Source organism: Mesoplodon densirostris, chromosome 12, assembly GCF_025265405.1.
Source record: "Mesoplodon densirostris isolate mMesDen1 chromosome 12, mMesDen1 primary haplotype, whole genome shotgun sequence".
Taxonomy (NCBI): Eukaryota; Metazoa; Chordata; class Mammalia; order Artiodactyla; family Ziphiidae; genus Mesoplodon; species Mesoplodon densirostris.
The window spans coordinates 57,146,774-57,168,277 of record NC_082672.1 but is presented as its reverse complement, the minus strand read 5'-3'; the positions used below and the strand labels follow the sequence as shown (position 1 = coordinate 57,168,277).

General features: G+C 36.4%; 1 protein-coding gene across 4 annotated transcripts in view; it reads left to right on the top strand.

Moving 5' to 3' along the window:
• Positions 1-21,504, top strand: part of GRIK2 (glutamate ionotropic receptor kainate type subunit 2) — a 649,287-nt gene that overhangs the window by 415,903 nt on the left and 211,880 nt on the right. For all 4 annotated transcript variants that reach the window (XM_060114614.1, XM_060114613.1, XM_060114617.1 and 1 more), the window contains one exon: positions 9,827-9,934. In XM_060114614.1, coding sequence (XP_059970597.1) covers positions 9,827-9,934 — 108 coding nt within the window. The remainder of the gene's footprint in view (positions 1-9,826; positions 9,935-21,504) is intronic.

Sequence of the window (21,504 nt, the reverse complement as noted above, 5' to 3'; positions counted from 1 at the left end):
GACCTATGATTTATGACATTGTTAGTTTTCACCTTTCTGAATCTTTATGTATGTTATTTTTCATTTATGTGGAAACATAGATGTTTGAAGAATGTTTATATCATAGGCCACATGATATGCAATGAATTTTTAACAGGAATGCCCTTTGCACTACACTAAATTACATCCAATTTGTAAGTCTTCAAGAATTGTTTTTTAGAGTTATGGTTCCTAAGTATAACGTCTAGTTATTTTAATTGTATTAGAATTAACATAAAACAAAATTTATGGATTCATGAAAGTGCAAAGTTTACTTCATGTTGCATAATACAACCATTTTTATGGCCATGTATCATTTCTAATTATGTCTGTTATAGTTTTAGACCAAGCATGCCCATAGTGAGAAAAAAAAAAAAGAAAACTCTTAAAGATCATACACAAACATACATACTCACTTCATACACACATATTCTTCCCATTCTTCCTCTCATGAAGGAAATTCCTTTGTCAGCTAAGGATACTTTTTATTTGATTACAACAGGAGTTTTTTTAATTAAAAATTTTTTTTTATTAAAGTGTAGTTGATTTAGGAGTTTTTATATGAAAGTTTAACAATGAAAATTTAATCTTTGCTATGAAAAGTCACAGCTGTTATTACCATATAAAATTTTTCTTTAATGGCTTAAAAGAAATCATCATCTCATCATATAATGAATTACTCATCATGAAAATAAAAGTGCAAATAGAATCATAATTAAGAATCGTCAGGTCCTTGGCAAAGAATATCCGTGAATTTTCCTTGTCTAACTGTTATTGAACACTCAGATAGATGAAATGATACTCCTAGAACAGTATGCAGTTCTTTTGTTACTCCACATTCTATATTTACTTCTGGTGTAAAAAACTAAGCATCACAGGGCTGCAAACATAGCACCCTGGTTTGGCTAGTGGAAGAAGAGCTTTTTCTGAATGCAGCACTTAACAACTGAGAAGTATCAAACAACCCTGTAAGAAGCTGTTGTGAAACTCGCTATTGTATTTATTGTAGGGTGTTATTGAGGATCTTGTCCACTAAATCAAGGGTCCACAACCCCCGGGCTATGGACCGATACGGGTCCACGGCCTGTTAGGAAGCAGGCCACACAGCAGGAGGTGAGCAGTGGGTGAGCGAGCAAAGCTTCATCTGCTGCTCCCCATCGCTCGCATTAATGCCTGAACCATTCCCCACCCCCATCCATGGAAAAACTGTCTTCCGTGAAACCAGTCCCTGATGCCAAAAAGGTTGGAGACCGCTGCACTAAATCACACAGGGTCACTCTTATGAGGACCGAAAAGAGACATTTCTCTCAGGTCTCAGTACCAGGAAAAGCTGAGTTTCTCCTGGGCAATTGGTGTGTCTAAAATTATGGATCCTGTATGTTAGAGTTCATCATATTTTCTTCTTTGCTTTAGTTGCTGGAAAGTTCAGAATTGAATTTGTGATTGGATTTATTAGTTGCACAGTTTCACCTGATATACATTTCCCTGTGCTTTTTTTTTTTACATCTTTATTGGAGTATAATTGCTTAACAATGGTGTGTTAGTTTCTGCTTATAACAAAATGAATCAGTTATACGTACACATATGTTCCCATATACCCTCCCTCTTGCGTCTCCCTCTCACCCTCCCTATCCCACCCCTCCAGGCGGTCACAAAGCACCAAGCTGATCTCCCTGTGCTATGTGGCTGCTTCCCACTAGCTATCTACCTTACGTTTGGTACTGTATATATGTCCATGCCTCTCTGTCTCTTTCTCACAGCTTACCCTTCCCCCTCCCCATATCCTCAAGTCCATGCTCTAGTAGGTCTGTGTCTTTATTCCTGTCTTACCCATAGGTTCTTCATGACATTTTTTTTCTTCTTCAATTCCATATATATGTGTTAGCATACTGTATTTGTCTTTCTCTTTCTGACTTACTTCACTCTGTATGACAGACTATAGGTCTATCCACCTCATTACAAATAGCTCAATTTCGTTTCGTTTTATGGCTGAGTAATATTCCATTGTATATATGTGCCACATCTTCTTTATCCATTCATCTGATGATGGACACCTAGGCTGTTTCCATCTCCGAGCTATTGTAAATAGGGCTGCTATGAACATTTTGGTACATGACTCTTTTTGAATTATGGTTTTCTCAGGGTATATGCCTAGTAGTGGGATTGCTGGGTCATATGGTAGTTCTATTTGTAGGTTTTTTTTTTTTTTTTTTTTCTTTTTGCGGTATGCGGGCCTCTCACTGTTGTGGCCTCTCCCGTTGCGGAGCACAGGCTCCGGATGCGCAGGCCCAGCGGCCATGGCTCACGGGCCCAGCCGCTCCGCGGCATATGGGATCCTCCCAGATCGGGGCACGAACCCGTATCCCCTGCATCGGCAGGCGGACTCTCAACCACTGCGCCACCAGGGAGGCCCTATTTGTAGTTTTTTAAGGAACCTCCATACTGTTCTCCATAGTGGCTGTACCAATTCACATTCCCACCAGCAGTGCAAGAGTGTTCCCTTTTCTCCACACCCTCTCCAGCATTTATTGTTTCTAGATTTCTTGATGATGGCCATTCTGACTGGTGTGAGATGATATCTCATTTTAGTTTTGATTTGCATTTCTCTAATGAGTAAAGATGTTGAGCATTCCTTCATGTGTTTGTTGGCAGTCTGTATATCTTCTGTGGAGAAATGTCCATTTAGGTATTCTGCCCATTTTTGGATTGGGTTGTTTGTTTTTTTGGTATTGAGCTGCATGAGCTGCTTATAAATTTTGGAGATTAATCCTTTGTCAGTTGCTTTGTTTGCAAATATTTTCTCCCATTCTGAGGGTTGTCTTTTGGTCTTGTTTATGGTTTCCTTTGCTGTGCAAAAGCTTTTAAGTTTCATTAGGTCCCATGTGTTTATTTTTGTCTTTATTTCCATTACTCTAGGAGGTGTGTCCAAAAAGGATCTTGCTGTGATTTATGTCATAGAGTGTTCTGCCTATGTTTTCCTCCAAGAGTTTGATAGTTTCTGGCCTTACATTTAGGTCTTTAATCCATTTTGAGCTTATTTTTGTGTATGGTGTTAGGGTGTGATCTAGTCTCATACTTTTACATGTACCTGTCCAGTTTTCCCAGCACCACTTATTGAAGAGGCTGTCCTTTCTCCACTGTACATTCCTGCCTCTTTTATCAAAGATAAGGTGACCATATGTGCGTGGGTTTATCTCTGGGCTTTCTATCCTGTTCCATTGATGTATCTTTCTGTTTTTGTGCCAGTACCACACTGTCTTGATTACTGTAGCTTTGTAGTATAGTCAGAAGTCAGGGAGCCTGATTCCTCCAGCTCCATTTTTTGTTCTCAAGATTGCTTTGGCTATTCTGGATCTTTTGTGTTTCCATACAAATTGTGAAAATTTTTGTTCTAGTTCTGTGAAAAATGCCAGTGGTATTTTGATAGGGATTGCATTGAATCTGTAGATTGCTTTGGGTAGTAGAGTCATTTTCACAATGTTGATTCTTCCAATCCAAGAACATGGTATATCTCTCCATCTATTTGTATCATCTTTAATTTCTTTCATCAGTGTCTTATAATTTTCTGCATACAGGTCTTTTGTCTCCTTAGGTAGGTTTATTCCTAGATATTTTATTCTTTTGGTTGCAATGGTAAATGGGAGTGTTTCCTTGATTTCACTTTCAGATTTTTCATCATTAGTATATAGGAATGCCAGAGATTTCTGTGCATTAATTTTGTATCCTGCTACTTTACCAAATTCATTGATTAGCTCTAGTAGTTTTCTGGTAGCATCTTTAGGATTCTCTATGTATAGTATCATGTCATCTGCAAACAGTGACAGCTTTACTTCTTCTTTTCCAATTTGGATTCCTTTTATTTCCTTTGCTTCTCATTGCTGTGGCTAAAACTTCCAAAACTATGTTGAATAAGAGTGGTGAGAGTGGGCAACCTTGTCTTGTTCCTGATCTTAGTGGAAATGGTTTCAGGTTTTCACCGTTGAGAATGATGTTGTCTGTGGGTTTGTCATATATGGCCTTTATTATGTTGAGGAAAGTTCCCTCTATGCCTACTTTCTGCAGGGTTTTTATCATAAATGGGTGTTGAATTTTGTTGGAAGCTTTCTCTGCATCTATTGAGATGATCATATGGTTTTTCTCCTTCAATTTGTTAATATGGTGTATCACGTTGATTGATTTGTGTATATTGAAGAATCCTTGCATTCCTGGAATAAACCCCACTTGATCATGGTGTATGATCCTTTTAATGTGCTGTTGGATTCTGTTTGCTAATATTTTGTTGAGGATTTTTGCATCTATGTTCATCAGTGATATTGGCCTGTAGTTTTCTTTCTTTGTGACATCCTTGTCTGGTTTTGGTTATCCGGGTGATGGTGTCCTTGTAGAATGAGTTTGGGAGTGTTCCTCCCTCTGCTATATTTTGGAAGAGTTTGAGAAGGATAGGTGTTAGCTCTTCTCTAAATGCTTGATAGAATTCGCCTGTGAAGCCATCTGGTCCTGGGCTTTTGTTTGTTGGAAAATTTTTTATCACAGTTTCAATTTCAGTGCTTGTGATTGGTCTGTTTATATTTTCTATTTCTTCCTGATTCAGTCTTGGCAGGTTGTGCATTTCTAAGAATTTGTCCATTTCTTCCAGGTTGTCCATTTTATTGGCATAGAGTTGCTTGTAGTAATCTCTCATGATCTTTTGTACTTCTGCAGTGTCAGTTGTTACTTCTCCTTTTTCATTTGTAATTCTATTGATTTGAGTCTTCTCCCTTTTTTTCTTGATGAGTCTGGCTAATGGTTTATCAATTTTGTTTATCTTCCTAAAGAACCAGCTTTTAGTTTTGTTAATCTTTGCTATCGTTTCCTTCATTTCTTTTTCATTTATTTCTGATCTGATTTTTATGATTTCTTTCCTTCTGCTAACTTTGGGATGTTTTTGTTCTTCTTTCTCTAATTGCTTTAGGTGCAAGGTTAGGTTGTTCATTCGAGATGTTTCCTGTTTCTAAAGGTGGGATTGTATTGCTATAAACTTCCGTCTTAGAACTGCTTTTGCTGCATCCCATAGGTTTTGGGTCGTCATGTCTCCATTGTCATTTGTTTCTAGGTATTTTTTAATTTCCTCTTTGATTTCTTCAGTGATCACTTCATTATTAAGTAGTGTATTGTTTAGCCTCCATGTGTTTGTATTTTTTACAGATCTTTTCCTGTAATTGATATCTAGTCTCATAGCATTGTGGTTGGAAAAGTTACTTGATACAATTTCAGTTTTCTTAAATCTACCGAGGCTTGATTTGTGACCCAGGATATGATCTATCCTGGAGAATGTTCCATGAGCACTTGAGAAAAATGTGTATTCTGTTGTTTTTGGATGGAATGTCCTATAAATATCAATTAAGTCCATCTTGTTTAATTATCATTTAAAGCTTTTGTTTCCTTATTTATTTTCATTTTGGATGATCTGTCCATTGGTGAAAATGGGGTGTTAAAGTCCCCTACTATGAATGTTTTACTGTCGATTTCCCCTTTTATGGATGTTAGTATTTGCCTTGTGTATTGAGGTGCTGCTATGTTGGGTGCATAAATATTTACAATTGTTATATCTTCTTCTCGGATAGATCCCTTGATTATTATGTAGTGTCCTTCTTTGTCTCTTCTAGTAGTCTTTATTTTAAAGTCTATTTTGTCTAATATGAGAATTGCTACTCCAGCTTTCTTTTGGTTTCCATTTGCATGGAATATCTTTTTCCATCCCCTTACTTTCAGTCTGTATGTGTCTCTAGGTCTGAAGTGGGTCTCTTTTAGACAGCATATATATGGGTCTTGTTTTTGTATCCATTCAGCCAATCTGTGTCTTTTGGTGGGAGCATTTAGTCCATTTACATTTAAGGTAAATGTAACATAGGTAAATGTAACATTTAAGGTAAATGTAACATACATTTATGTATGGTCCTATTCCCATTTTCTTAATTGTTTTGGGTTCGTTATTGTAGGTCTTTTCCTTCTGTTGTGTTTCTTGCCTAGAGAAGTTCCTTTAGCATTTGTTGTAAAGTTGGTTTGGTGGTGCTGAACTCTCTCAGCTTTTGCTTGTCTGAAAACGTTTTAATTTCTCCATCAAATCTGAATGAGATCCTTGCTGGGTAGTGTAATATTGGTTGCAAGTTTTTCTCCGTCATCACTTTAAATATTTCCTGCCATTCCCTTCTGGCTTGCAGAGTTTCTGCTGAAAGATCAGCTGTTAACCTTATGGGGATTCCCTTGTGTGTTATTTGTTGTTTTTCCCTTGCTGCTTTTAATATGTTTTCTTTGTATTTAATTTTTGACAGTTTGATTAATATGTGTCTTGGTGTATTTCTCCTGTATGGGACTCTCTGTGCCTCCTGGACTTGATTAAGTATTTCCTGTTCCATATTAGGGAAGTTTTCAACTATAATCTCTTCAAATATTTTCTCAGTCCGTTTCTTTTTCTCTTCTTCTTCTGGAAGCCCTATAATTCGAATGTTGGTGCCTTTAATGTTGTCCCAGAGGTCTCTGAGACTGTCCTCAGTTCTTGTCTTTCTTTTTTCTTTCTTCTGCTCTGCAGTAGTTATTTCCACTATTTTATCTTCCACCTCACTTATCCGTTCTTCTGCCTCAGTTATTCTGCTATTGATCCCTCCTAGAGTATTTTTCATTTCATTTATTGTGTTTCTAATCATTGCTTGAGTCAGCTTTAGTTTTTCTAGGTCCTTGTTAACTGTTTCTTGCATTTTGTCTATTCTATTTCCAAGATTTTGGATCATCTTTACTATCATTATTCTGAATTCTTTTTCAGGTAGACTGCCTATTTCCTCTTCATTTGTTAGGTCTGGTGGGTTTTTATCTTGCTCCTTCTCCTGCTGTGTGTTTTTCTGTCTTCTCATTTTGCTTATGTTACTGTGTTTGGGGTCTCCTTTTCTCAGGCTGTAGGTTCGTAGTTCCCGTTGTTTTTGGTGTCAGTCCCCAGTGGCTAAGGTTGGTTCAGTGGGTTGTGTAGGCTTCCTGCTGGAGGGGACTAGTGCCTGTGTTCTGGTGGATGAGGCTGGATCTTGTCTTTCTGGTGGGCAGGTCCACGTCTGGTGGTGTGTTTTGGGGTGTCTGTGGACTTTTTATGATTTTAGGCAGCCTCTCTGCTAATGGGTGGCATTGTGTTCCTGTCTTGCTAGTTGTTTGGCATAGGGTGTCCAGCACTGTAGCTTGCTGGTCGTTGAGTGAAGCTGGGTGCTGGTGTTGAGATGGAGATCTCTGGAAGATTTTCGCCGTTTGATATTACGTGGAGCTGGGAGGTCTGTTGTGGACTAGTGTCCTGAAGTTGGCTCTCCCCCCTCAGAGGCACAGCACTGACTCCTGGCTCCTGAATTTGGGATGATTCATTGTCTATTCATGTAATCCACAGATGCAGGGTACATCAAGTTGATTGTGTTGCTTTAATCCGCTGCTTCTGAGGCTGCTCGGAGAGATTTCCCTTTCTCTTCTTTGTTCTCACAGCTCCCGAGTCTCAGGTTTGGATTTGGCCCTGCCTCTGCGTGTAGGTCGCTGGAGGGCGTCTGTTCTTCGCTCAGACAGGACATGGTTAAAGGAGCCGCTGATTTGGTAGCTCTGGCTCACTCAGGCCGGGGGGAGGGAGGGGTACGCATGCGCGGCGAGCCTGCGGTGGCAGAGGCCACCGTGACTTTGCACCAGCCTGAGGTGCGCCGTGTGCTCTCCTGGGGAAGCTGTCTCTGGATCCCGGTTCCCTGGCAGTGACGGGCTGCACAGGCTCCGTGGAAGTGGGGCATGGACAGTGACCTGCGCTCACACACAGGCTTCTTGGCGGCAGCAGCAGCAGCCCCAGCGTGCCACGCCCGTCTTTGGGGTCCACGCTTTTAGCGCGGGTCGCGCCTGTCTTTGGAGCTCCTTTAAGCAGCGCTCTTAATCCCCTCTCCTCGCGCACCAGGAAACAAAGAGGGAAGAAAAAGTCTCTGGCGTGTTTGGCAGGTCCAGACTTTTTCCCTCACTCCCTCCCGGCTAGCTGTGGCACATTAGCCCCTTCAGCCTGTGTTCACGCCGCCAGCCCCAGTCCTTTCCCTGCGCTCTGACCGAACCCCGAGCCTCAGCTCCCAACCCTGCCCGCCCCAGCGGGCGAGCAGACAAGCCTCTCGGGCTGGTGAGTGCCGGTCGGCACCGATCCTCTGTGTGGGAATCTCTCCGCTTTGCCCTACCCAGGTACGTGGGGAGTTTCTTGCCTTTTGGGATGTCTGAGGTTTTCTGCCAGCGTTCAGCAGGTGTTCTGTAGGAGTTGTTCCACGTGTAGCTGTATTTCTGGTGTATTCGTGGGGAGGAAGGGGATCTCCACGTCTTTCTCTTCCGCCATCTTTCCCGGAAGTCCCCCCTGTGCTGTCTTTAACCCAGATTTGTTCTGCTGTTCTGCACTTCTGCTTCTTGATCCCATTGCTTATTTTTATACTAAATATGGATTTTTGTTAACCGCCTGAAATTATTTTCTTTGGACGAAGTTGAGTTAATAAAATTTTTGTCTTCCTTAGTGGAGACCTGTTAGCACAGTAAACTCAGCGATGACCTGTTGCAATATGCATAGAGATATATATTATAGTTTTTTTTTTCCATTTTATTTGTAATTTATTAGCCTAAATCTATTTTAGAATCCCTACACATAAGTATCCAAGGAGCACATGGAGCCTAAGAAATGTAGCAATAATGATATGCATCTGTAATCCTTATTGAAATGTTACCCTTTATCTACTGAGCTTTACTTCTTTTGAGTCTCAGTATATATTCTTTCAAACATAGTTGTGAGTATATGTTACATTATTTTAAATTTTCATATGTAACTATTTTCCCAGGCTAATTGCAAATGACAAATAATATAAAACATGTAGGGGCTTCCCTGATGGCGCAGTGGTTGAGAGTCCGCCTGCCATTGCAGGGGACACGGGTTTGTGCCCCGGTCCGGGAAGATCCCACGTGCCGCGGAGCGGCTAGGCCCATGAGCCATGGCCGCTGAGCCTGCGCGTCCGGAGCCTGTGCTCTGCAATGAGAGAGGCCACAACAGTGAGAGACCCGTGTACCACAAACAAACAAACAAAAATACATGTAATTGGGGCTGTATAACCAGCAGAATGGGAAATCATTTTATATTAAAAAAAAACCTCATTATTTGCTCACCTTTGAGGGATGAGCCCATTGTGTAGCTAGATTATTATATTCTCACCCCCTTCTACCTGGAGAGAGCCTTCTATTGGAAGTATAGTTTGATGTGAAGTAATTTTGATACAGTTCTCCCAGCCTCACACAAAGAAAAATAAAGTAATAAGTTAATTATTCTAAGTGGAAAATGTATAACTGAAGCAGTATAGCATAATTTTTCCTAGATTCAGTTTCTTTCATTGTAATAAAATGTTTACTTTATATTGGTTTGGTGTTAGGAGTGGTATTTTATAATAGTAGTTCTATTTGTAATCTCCAGCAAGATAGTCACTATCTCATAAATATTATAAGTGACCAACCACTTCTCATTTTGCTAATAGAGGTTTGCTATTTAAAACATAAGCCACAAATTTCTCATAAAGGAAAATTATACCTGGAAAATGCATTATTTAAAATGAAAAATTTACAATAAATTTTTACTGATACTAGGATATCATATTTAGAAAAACATCTTTCAAAGTTCATAAGAGAATAAAAATGTATAACAATGTAAATTTATGAGAAGTAACAAAAGGTAAAGCATTTTGTACAAAATTGTTTTATCTTCTCATCCTTTACTAATTTATGATTTTTGTATGTTTGTTTGTTTTCCCCATAGGCACGTTGGGAAGGCCTCACAGGCAGAATCACTTTCAACAAAACCAATGGCTTACGAACAGATTTTGATTTGGATGTGATCAGCCTCAAGGAAGAAGGTCTGGAAAAGGTACTTGTGACATTCAGTTTACTTACTTTAATTATTAAATAAACATATCCTAGTGAAGAACTAAATCAATATTTCCTGTTGTAGACACATTTCATTGACATTTAACTTTATTGAGTAACTCTAAAAACAAACATCTTCAATTCCTTTTTATATATTGAATATAATGATTGACTATTAGGACTTAAGGATAAAGAATATCTTAAGGCAATTTAAATGTTTTTATTTTCTCATCAGGTTTTTCTGATTCTCTGCATACAATGTATATAATATTAATTTAAAATAATATATATAATATATTAATATAATCTTAATTAACTGTAAGATTTGATATAATGATTAGAAAATGTTTGATGTAATATGAATCTTTGTATATGCAGCTTATAATCACAGGCCTTCATAGACTTTCCTACTTAGAGCAGACCATACAGAAGGATTAAATACTGAAACATGTTTCCACTGCTTTATCATATTCAAGAGAAATGCCTGAATTAATGTACATGAGTAAATTAGGTGTGAACACAAATGCTACACATTACACTGGGTCTATCTTTCTTGATTCCATTTATAGGTATTGAGGTAAAGTACAAGAAAGGCTCATAGAATTTGGTTGTGTTTGCTTACTTTAAGAACATTTTAGTGTAAGTTTGTAATATATGCATTTAGCTGTTTTCTGATGGATTCATTGAAAGTTACAGATTAAAAAGATATTTTGATAAGAACTTGAGGAAAAATTCTGTTTGAGATAACATAGCTTTAAAGATAGTGAGTTATGTTTCAGCTAACAATTGAACATGGAGCATCATTCATAGATGGAAACTGAAGAAGGAAATTGAATCAAAATAAGGGGTATTTTAGCCTGAGAGAAAATAGTATATATGAATGTTGATTCAAATGATGCAGGAGTGAGAAAACACATATTTTTGATATCACCAGGACAAGAAGTATATCATGGCCAACTGATGACTGAAGTTAACAGGGGTATTACCTCTTCTCATTGAGAGTTTCAGGTTGTACCCTTTGTCAAGACCATGCAAAATTAGGAATCTTTTATAATAAACTGGAACTAAAATATTTGTGAGGCTGTCACTTCCTAATTACCTTACTTCCAGGATAACAACATTAGTCTATACCCAAAACTGGAGTTGATAATGGTGGAGTTTAGTCAGCTCCTATGGGCTTATCTCAGTGTTTACTGGGGATGTTATTATCTTATTTTTGGAAATACCCAGGTCACTAGGATGAGCTTTGACCACTGCTTGTATTTCAACACATCAACATAAAAATGGTGATGCTCTTCATGTTACCATAGACCCAGTCCCTTGGACTCAAAGAAAATATTAGAGAAGGTTTTCCTAGGCTCTAGTGTGAATTATAAAAAGATCCTGAATATAATGGTTACCAAGTATATGTGAGGATCTACCATATCAATAAGCAAAGTATCACAATGTGAGTTATAAATGTTGACATGACATTCATCAATATTTTGTGTTCAGACAGAATTAGGCTCAAATCCTTGTTCTGCCATTTACTATTTATAGACAAGTTTCTTAATCCTTCTAAAACACAGCATCTTCAACTGCATCCTGGGGTGGTAGCAATATCTGCCTCATTAAGGCTCCTAAGTTTTGTTGATTTTACTTTTATTTTTTTCCTAAAAAGTATAGTTACCAATCCATAGATGAAAGAAACAGAGTTCCTACATTGATAGAGTTCACACTTTGGAAGATTCAATAGATGGTGATTCAGGAGGCTTAAATTACTATTCTAGTTCTATCACAACAAGTGTGTGAACTTCATCCTTCCATCCAACTTCTCTGGGCCAAATTCCCCTTCTCAAAAAAAGTAGAGTGCAAAGGGCTTCCCTCTTGGACAGGCTGAAGTGAAAATATCATGGTTTCTAAAAGAACCTGGAAGTACGTTAATAGGGGTCGAGGCTAGGAATTTTAAGTATCCTCAATTCTATCTTTCCATGCTACTGCCTTTTCCTAGTTTTGTCTTGGTCATCTTTGACCAGCACACTTCATTTATTCATTTAATTCTCTAACAGATATGCAGTGAATTTCTATCTTGTGTCCCTATGAAGGGTTTGTTCTAGTGAAGAAAACCTGCCAATTATAAATTGATTCATAAAATTATATCGGGTTGGCCAAAAGGTTCGTTCAGCTTTTTCCATAAGATGGCTCTAGTAGCACTTAGTTGTCTTTAACTTCATTCGAAATAATTTTTTTAGATTGTATGTGACAGCTGTCATATCAGCATGCATTTAAAAAAAGACATCAAAATTGGTGAATTTTTGTATAGCCATTTTAATATTGAAGATGGAAGAAAAACAGCAACATTTTCAGCGTATTATGCTTTATTATTTCAAGAAAGGTAAAAACCCAACTGAAATGCAAAAAAAAAAAGATTGTGCAGTGTATGGAGAAGGTTCTGTGACTGATTGAACGTGTCAAAAGTGGTTTGTAGAGTTTCGTGCTAGAAATTTCTCGCTGGATGATACTCCGTGGTCTGGTGGACCAGTTGAAGTTGATAGCAATCAAATCAAGACATTAACTGAGAACAATCAATGTTATACCACACGGGAGATAGTCGACATACTCAAAATATCCAAATCAAGGGTTGAAAAGCATTTACACTAGTTTGGTTATGTGAATCTTTGATGTTTGGGTCCACGTAAGTTAAGCAGAAAAAACCTTCTTGACTGTATTTCCACATGCGATTCTCTACTTAAACATAATGAAAACGTTCCATTTTTAAAACAAATTGTGATGGGCAGTGGCAAGTGGATACTGTACAATAATGTGGAATGGAAGAGATTGTGGGGCAAGTGAAATGAACCACCATCAACCATACCAAAGGCCGGTCTTCATCCAAAGAAGGTGATGTCGTATATATGGTGGGATTGGAAGGGAGTTCTTTATTATGAGCTCCTTCCAGAAAACCAAACGACTAATTCCAACAAGTACTGCTCCCAATTAGACCAACTGAAAGCAGCACTCGACGAAGAGTGTCCAGAATTAGTCAACAGAAAATGCATAATCTTCCATCAGGATAACGTACAACTGCATGTTTCTTTGATGACCAGGCAAAAACTGTTACAGCTTGGCTGGGAAGTTCTGATTCATCCGCCATATTCACCAGACATTGCACCTTCAGAGTTCCATTTATTTAGGACTTTACAAAATTCTCCTAATGGAAAAAATTTTAATTCCCTGGAAGACTGTAAAAGGCGCCTGGGACAGTTCTTTGCTCAAAAAGATAAAAAGTTTTGGGAACATGGAATTATGAAGTTGCCTGAAAAATGGCAGAAGGTAGTGGAACAAAAGGGTTAATACATTGTTGAATAAAGTTCTTGGTGAAAATGAAAAATGTGTCTTTTATTTTTACTTAAAAAACCAAAGACACTTTTTGGCCAACCCAGTAATATAGGATTGGGCAGTGAAATGTGCTAAAAAGAAAGATATCTTGCTTGTATATCATTAAAATGATATATTTTGAATCGTTTTCTGACATGTGAATCTTAGGATTGAAACAGTTAATAGGAGTAAAATCCATACTTCTGATGTTTGTAACTGTGGAGCAGATAAACCAGGAAGGAACAGGTATATTTCTGACAAAAAGAGAATTAGGACATATTCAGGGAACTGAGCTTGGAGTTAAAATGCTACTCTGGACACAGTTTTCCACTTAGATAGGGTTCAAAGATCAAAGTGAATTCTTTCTCCTTTATCTCGACGGAGATCTTATTTAGAACCCAGCCCAGTTAGCCATGGTCTAAGAAGGGTCACCAGTACCGCACACACAACCAACGACATCTGGTTTGTTTGTTTGTTTGTTTAATTGGAGCAAGGAATAGCAAATTTATCCGAAAAACCGTCAATCTGAGAATATGGTGGACTTGTACCCCAAAGAACCATCTTGCTTAAGTTAGAATTCAGGCTTCTTTTATACTAAAAGGGGAGTGAGTAAAGTCAAACATTTCCTAGTTCCAGTCAGCCTCCAGAGGGGATGTGCTAATTTCTTCCTTTCTGAAGTCATTCACAGGTGGCAGGTCTAAGGAGGGTCACCAATACCGCATACACAACCAACCACACCTGTCCAGACAAGCTCTTGGGCCATGGCAGTGCCTTCTCTAAAGCAGAAGAAGGAGAATAAGGGGATAAAACAGTAGGCAACTTTGTCTACCTCAGGCAATAATAGGACAATTTCTTTCTTTAAGATCCTGGTATTGAAATTACTAACAATAAGGAAAGGAAATCAGAATAAGTGATTTTCGCAGCTTGAATTCTTCTGGTCAGTTCAAAGACCATATTGTATATTCCACTTTCAAAATATGTTTAGAATCCATCCATTTCTCCCTAAATCCATTGCTACAATCATGGCCAGGGGAACCTACCCTGGACACACACTGGAGCCCCAACAAGCCTCTGTTCTACTCCTCCTTGTAATCCATTCCCCAAATCGTAGCAGCCAATGGATGTCTTTAAAAGCAAAATGATGCATGACATTTCTCTATTTAACTCATCCCTTTATTTCCATTGTATTTTGATTAAGATCCAAACATGATTTACAATGAATTCCCTACCTCTCCCACTCAACTCTCACCATCTTCTCAGGTGTTTTCTATGCTCCAGCTATACTGGCTGTTTCTCATTTCCTCACAGGGTCAAGACTTTCTATTACTTTGGCAGTAGAGTTTTCCTGGTCTGGAATACCCATTCCTATCACCTTTGCCTGGCTAACTTCTTACTCATTCTGGGGGTTCCAGCTTACATTTACTTCCTTAGATAGGTATCCCCTAAGCCTAATCAAATTTAAGTTTCTCATAGTGTCCTCTACTTTTTCTTCCTGACACTGCCTATAATTGTGTATTTATGTACTTTTTTTTTTTTATTTTAAGGCTGCATCCCTAGCCAGAATACACATCCTATTAGGTGCAGAAAAATATGTCTGCTTTCTCACTATTTACATATTCAAGACCTAGCAAAGTGTCTGGCACAAAGTACATCCTCATGAAATGTTTATTGACTGTTGAACAAATGAAGGATCTCTATGAGAATCATAAGAGATACTTCACATAGAATACTTACTCAAGTGTCTGGTGCAGAGTTATTTTCCAACAGCAGAGCTTTTTTCCCCCACTTTTTCCAGCTTTGCTCCATACTTACAAAGTGGGAAGAGAAATCCAATAGTCAGACAATCAGTGGGCTGGGGTAGTGGGTCAAGACTTCAAGGGGTGAAGAATCTTATAGCACAGGAGAAAGCAACACTGAAGTCTGAGCTTATAAGGATGCACCAATGGCACCTCTGGTCTTCTACATAGTGCAGTTGAATACTTTCTGACACTTTATTACATCAATGAGTAAAAATAATTATTCTATTTATAAATTTTCCTTTTTTTATTGTAAGTTTATGTGTGGCAGTAAACAAAGACCACTTGGATGAGAACAAACAGAAGTTGTTATTCAGAGCTTGCTATAGCAAGGGAGCAACTTACATTTGGCAGAGATTCAAGGGCAGGCAAGGGAGTGGAAAAGCTTTATTTGGGAAAGCCTCAGGTGTGCTCTGATTGGAGATTGTTGGCATGAGGTAACTGGAGGTGGGCTAACAAGAAACAAGGTATCTTGGGTAATTGGTTTGGTGAGTTTCTCTGGTTGCTCCTGAGGTGGAAGAGAGGGGGGAAAAAAAAGGAAGCTGCAAGTTATTGAACAAATCTTGACCATTCTGGGCAGATTGCTGCAGAGGTTGTGGTTTGGCTTCCCAGGATGCTTTCTTCAGAGGATTTGGTTAAAGTTCTGTTGTCATACATGGTCTGACTGTTATCTATTTGTGTATTCAGTCTGTCAGTGGAACTTGGAAGAAGAAGGAGAAATAGCAAAAAGAAAAACAGCCAAGAAAAATGGACATAATTGACATGAGGAAATAAAAAATGTCTTCATAACTGACAATAAAATTAATATTTTAGGGGTTTTTTTATATAATATGTAACTGGGATATGATTTACCATTGGAAATGGCTTAACTTACTTACCTAGTCTTCTGAGGCTTAGCTATGTTTTAGGAAAGACCAGCTTCAGATGGAACAAAATCATGACTAATGGCAAAGGATATTAAGAAATATTCAGAAGGTTCTTAGAATATTACTTCAAAAAGATTCTGTTTAGAGCAAAAACAGTTGGAAGGGTTTCACACAAAATAGGTTTGAAATGAGTTGATGACACTACAGGAAAATGGTGCATTTCCATTGCCAGCTGAGCTATCTAAAGGCCATTAAAAAAAAAAAAAAAAACTTAGACTTTGAAAAGAATTCCTTCTAAGAAACTATAATACAATGATAAAATTGCTTAATCCTACCATATTATTGAATTTTATTATTGAATGTCCATTGTGACAACTATGTACATCATGTGCTTTCCAAGAAAAAAAAATCAATCTCTTGCTATTATACTTTATTGATTGTTCAAGTGGATTTTTGTTATACTAGAGAATATTTTCTTCTAAATAGAAATGTTAAACTAAAATCATACCTGTGTACATCTCTTGCCCTTTCTGTAGCAATCAGGATTTGTTATCTGTTCTGGTTATTTTGCTGATAGTCTCTTAAAATGTGATATTTATATTAAAATAGAACTTGGAGAATAGAATGTTCTGTCTCCTCAGTGGAAAGGCCTAATAAATCCTTATTGAAACTGGCTTTTATGTTAATATTATATTAACTTAGAAAAAACATAAAGATCAAACTAATACATTTATCTGGCCAGAAATGGTACTAAGGGTCCTGGAATTGTATAGGCCTATGAACAGTCATGCCATGTGTTTGCCTCAGCGTGCTTTTATAACAAAATCAGCTTCTAACTTGTGCATCTTTAGGGAAAGTCTTGGAAAAGAAAACTGACTATAAAAAGCCATCTTATGTAATATATGTTTGCCAATTTCTACAAAATTATGTATTTATATAAATAATATAAATCAAAATAATCCATATTTGCAAACCTTTAAGAAGTTTAAATTTGTTATATTTTACTTTCAAGTGAAGCTTCATTTCAACTTTTAAAATCTGTGTTTTCTGAATATTCACTGCTTGCATTTTTACCCACCAGTAGAGAAACTGCTATCAGCAATCCATAGGCTTCCTGCTGAAAACTCAAATATTTTGATAATATATGGAGAGAGTGAAAATTAGTAGTGAAACCATGCCTGCCTGAGTTTACAGGCATATATGTTCCAGGAACAGAACATGTTTCAAAGTGCTTTTTGAAGATTTTTTTTTTGTAGAATATATATATTTTTTAAAAAGTGTTAATTTCTGTAGAAAATTTTACTATTGCGCTTTCTCTTGCCAGTAAAATCCTATAATCATTAGCTCCCTATGAAAAAGGTGTCTGAACGGAATTTACAGTCTTCCAAATTTATCTAAATCTGAAAATCCACACTAGATAAGTGAGACTTTTTTTTTTTAATCTGTAGAAACCTAATGCATAGCAGTTTTTATCTTTCTCTCTTTGATGGCATTTGATACATATATCTTGGTCCCCATGGCAACAGTGACCCCCAACTTTCCTAGGAACTGAGATTTCTTTTGCCTCTGGAGGAAAGCAATGCTAATGGTGCTGTTGACCAGTAATCTTTAAGCCAGTGGGAAATGTGTTGTTTGCTTCTTAAAAAGCAAAACTGGATCCCAGGCAGGACCCAAACTTAGTGTCTTTCTTTGGAGATGTTAACCATTTAATTTGTCTAACTCTTATAAAGAATCATTACATGCCCTATTTCACAACTGTACTGACATTTTTTTGGTTTGTGTCAGTATATTTATAGTGATTATTTTGCTTGATAACTTTTAACCTTCAGGTTGGTAAAATATTTAAGAAAACTCTGTATGATGTTTATGTTTAAAAATCAATAGGGTTGACTTAGTTGAGGGCACACACTTTCTTATTTTGGTCCATCAGAGAATATCAAATATTGATTTTTTTCTTTCAATTACTGAATTTGAATTAAACATGTATACTAAATGTAATTATAATACATTGGTTTTATTTCAAAAAAATCAATGAACTACATTTTTATCCTTGCAAAAAATAGCCCTTAATTTAATATTGTCATGTCATTATATTTGAGAACAGTTAACTCATTGATTCAAATTTTATTTTAAAAATCAGAACTACCACCTGTCTCTTAACCCTTTATGTTTAGGGTTGACTTTGCCCTAAACAAAAATTAAAATCTTAGGGGTGAAAAATCTATGTTTAGATTAGTCATCCCTTTCTGTAAGATCATTATATTGTATACTTATTCCTTCATTGCTTTCACATTAACGCTGTAGTTCTCAAATGGTGAAATTCCAGAACCCATGTTAACTAGTTAATAAACAGTTTTAGAAAAGTTGTTAACTGAGGGTTTCTTTGCGCTGTATTCATAGGCCAAATCACTTCTGTATGAAAAAGACTCAGTTCCCAGGTAATTGTTCTTTACTCTGATTTCTCCCTGTCAGGGAGCACATAGGCATTTCTAGGAAATGTTTCATGTTTATCGTTGAGAGATCAGATGACAATTCTTTCTGAAGTGATCTCCTGTTAATACTTAACCCAATGGAAGTACAGTACTATTCATTGTTATTAGACAATAATGTAAGTAACTATCTGTACTTTCCATTTAAAAATTTAACATAGGAAGGGGTGAAGTAAATGAGGTCAAAAAGTCTCTAATTTACCTGCAACACTTAGTAAGAAAACTACTATGTTGAAAAAACTCTGTCCTCACTACTCATGTTCCATATAGACTTGAGAAACCTGAGTTTGCAAATTATCCAGAAAGAATGGTTACACTAGTTAACCGAGAAACATGCAGTTCACCAAAGTATATTCAGTCAATTGGAGAGAATATTTAATCTTCCAAATGTAAATTAGCATTTAATACCAGCACCTTCCTTATGCTTTTTACTTCTTAATACCCTCAAACAGTACTCTCAGGAATGCCTTTTCTTCTCAAAGAAATAGTAAATACAATGCAAGGCAAACTATGGGTCATGTGGTTGTAGGCAGCTAATTATTGGGAAGAATTTTTTTTTATTGAGGTATAGTTGATGTACAATATTATATAAGTTATAGGTGTACAGTATAATGATTCACAATTTTTAAAGGTTATACTCCATTTTTAGTTATTATAAAATATTGGCTATATTCCCTGTGTTGTACAATATATCTTTGTAGCTTATTTTATACATAATGTTTTGTACCTCTTAATCTCCTACCCCTATATTGCCCCTCTCTCCTTCCCTCTCCCCACTGGCAACCACTAATTTGTTCTCTATGAGTCTATTTCTTTTTTGTTATATTCAGTGGTTTGTAATATTTTTTTAGATTCCACATGTGATGTCATACATTATTTGTCTTTCTCTGTCTGATTTATTTCACTTAGCATAATATCCTCCAAATCTGTACATGTTGCTTCAAATGGCGAAATTTCACTCTTTTTTATGGCTGAGTAGTATTCCTTTATATATACACCATACCTTCTTTATCCAGTCATCTGTTGGTGGACACTTAGGTTGCTTTCATATCTTGGCAATTGTAAATAATGCTTCTATGAACATCAGGTTGCATGTATCTTTTCAAAATAGTGTCTTTGTTTTTTTTTGTTTTTGAATATGTACCCAGGAGTTGAATTGCTGCATCATATGGTAGTCCTATTTTTAGCTTTTTGAGAACCTTCCATACTGTTTTCCAAGGTGGCTGTACCAATTTACACCAATAGTTCCCTTGGTATACATGGGTTCCCTTCTCACCATCATTTGCTATTTGTGTTCTTTTTGATGATAGCAATTCTGACAGGTATGAAGTGATATCTCATTGTGGTTTTGATTTACATTTCCCTGATGATTGGTGATGTTGAATATCTTTTCATGTGCCTGTTTGCCATCTGCATTTCCTCTTTAGAAAAATGTATATGCAGTTCTTCTGCCCATTTTTTGATGGAGTTGTTTAGTTTTTTTGCTGTTGAGTTGTATGAGCTATTTTTATATGTTGAATATATATTAACCCTTTATCTGTCATATCATTTGAAAATATTTTCTCCCATTTAGTAGGTTGTCTTTTTGTTTTGTTGATTGTTTTGTTTCCTGTGCTGTGCAAATGATTTTAAGTTTAGGTCCCATTTGTTTATTTTTTTTTTATTTTTCTCCTTTGTTTTAGGAGAGGGATCCAAAAAATATTGCTATGATTTATGTCAAAGAGTGTTCTGCCTATGTTTTCCTCTAGGAGTTTTATGGTTTCTGGTCTTACATTTAGGTCTTTAATCCATTTTGAGTTTATTTTTGTATAGGGTGTTAGATGGAGACTCTACATTATGCTAACACTGTTTTATAATATACAGTGTGGTTTCTCATGATCACCACACAGGCCTTCTTTGGAAAAGTACCACTTATGTTCTTTGTTCAAGACAGATGAATTTGACTAAAATTAAGCCAAAACAGTGTATAATCAAAGAATTCGTTTTCCTTTTTACATTACTCTATAATGAAAAACTGTATTGCTTTTTTTTCATTCTCCAACATCCATGGTTATATTGTTAGTAAATGTCAATAAGACAATGTAAATAGAATTTTGATAGATCCTATTGTGCCAGCTGGTTTTTAATGGGGAAATTATTTCTTAACTTTAAATGAGATTGACTTTATATATAACTAATATTTTACACTTAGCTGGGAATGTTTATTTTGTTCCTACCTGAGAAAGTTTTTGGTATACTTATCAAACAAATTATTATTGCACATTCCACAGAGCATAAAAAATGTCTCACTGATTCTGCTTACAAGAAGCAGTGCTAACTTACACGTTTAGAAGAAATTATAAAGTGCTAATTACAGATGAGACGAGCAATTATGTAGCTCAGGAGAGGAAAGAAAAACATTCTTTGGACATAAAGGAGTAATATGAGGTACAAAACAAAGGAAATTTATACTGAGAAAACTGTCAAAAACAAAGATAAATAAATAAAGCATCAACTAACTAATGAGATACTCAGATAAATAATTTTAAAATCATTCAGAACACAAATTTTTTTCTACATTAAAAAATAAAACAAAGCAACCAGAGAGAAAACATGTTTTAACAAATGAAATTATATGAAGAATTTTTTTAAATCCTGAGAAGTATAAAATGTAAAGCATAAAATACATAAAATTCTTACAAATATTTATATTAACATATATAAAATGTAGATTAGGAAAAATTCAAATAAGTAGCAAAAATATGTGACCTATTACTCCCAAAGTTAAATATGATATTAAGGTAGAACTTGAAGAGAACATGAGGAACAAAACATGAAAAACAAAATATGTAAATATGAAAGAATAGACACATAGTATACATTCAATATTTGCTGAGTGAATGAATGAACAAATGAATAGGTGTGGAATGTTAACAACCTAAAAAAACCTGAAAGTCTTCATTATGTAGTAATTCACTCATTTATTACATTTAGTCATTTATTCAATAAATATTCATTGGGTATTTATTATCTAAATTTCAAAGTTGTGACATCCTCCTTGAAGGCACTTAAAGTTTAATACAA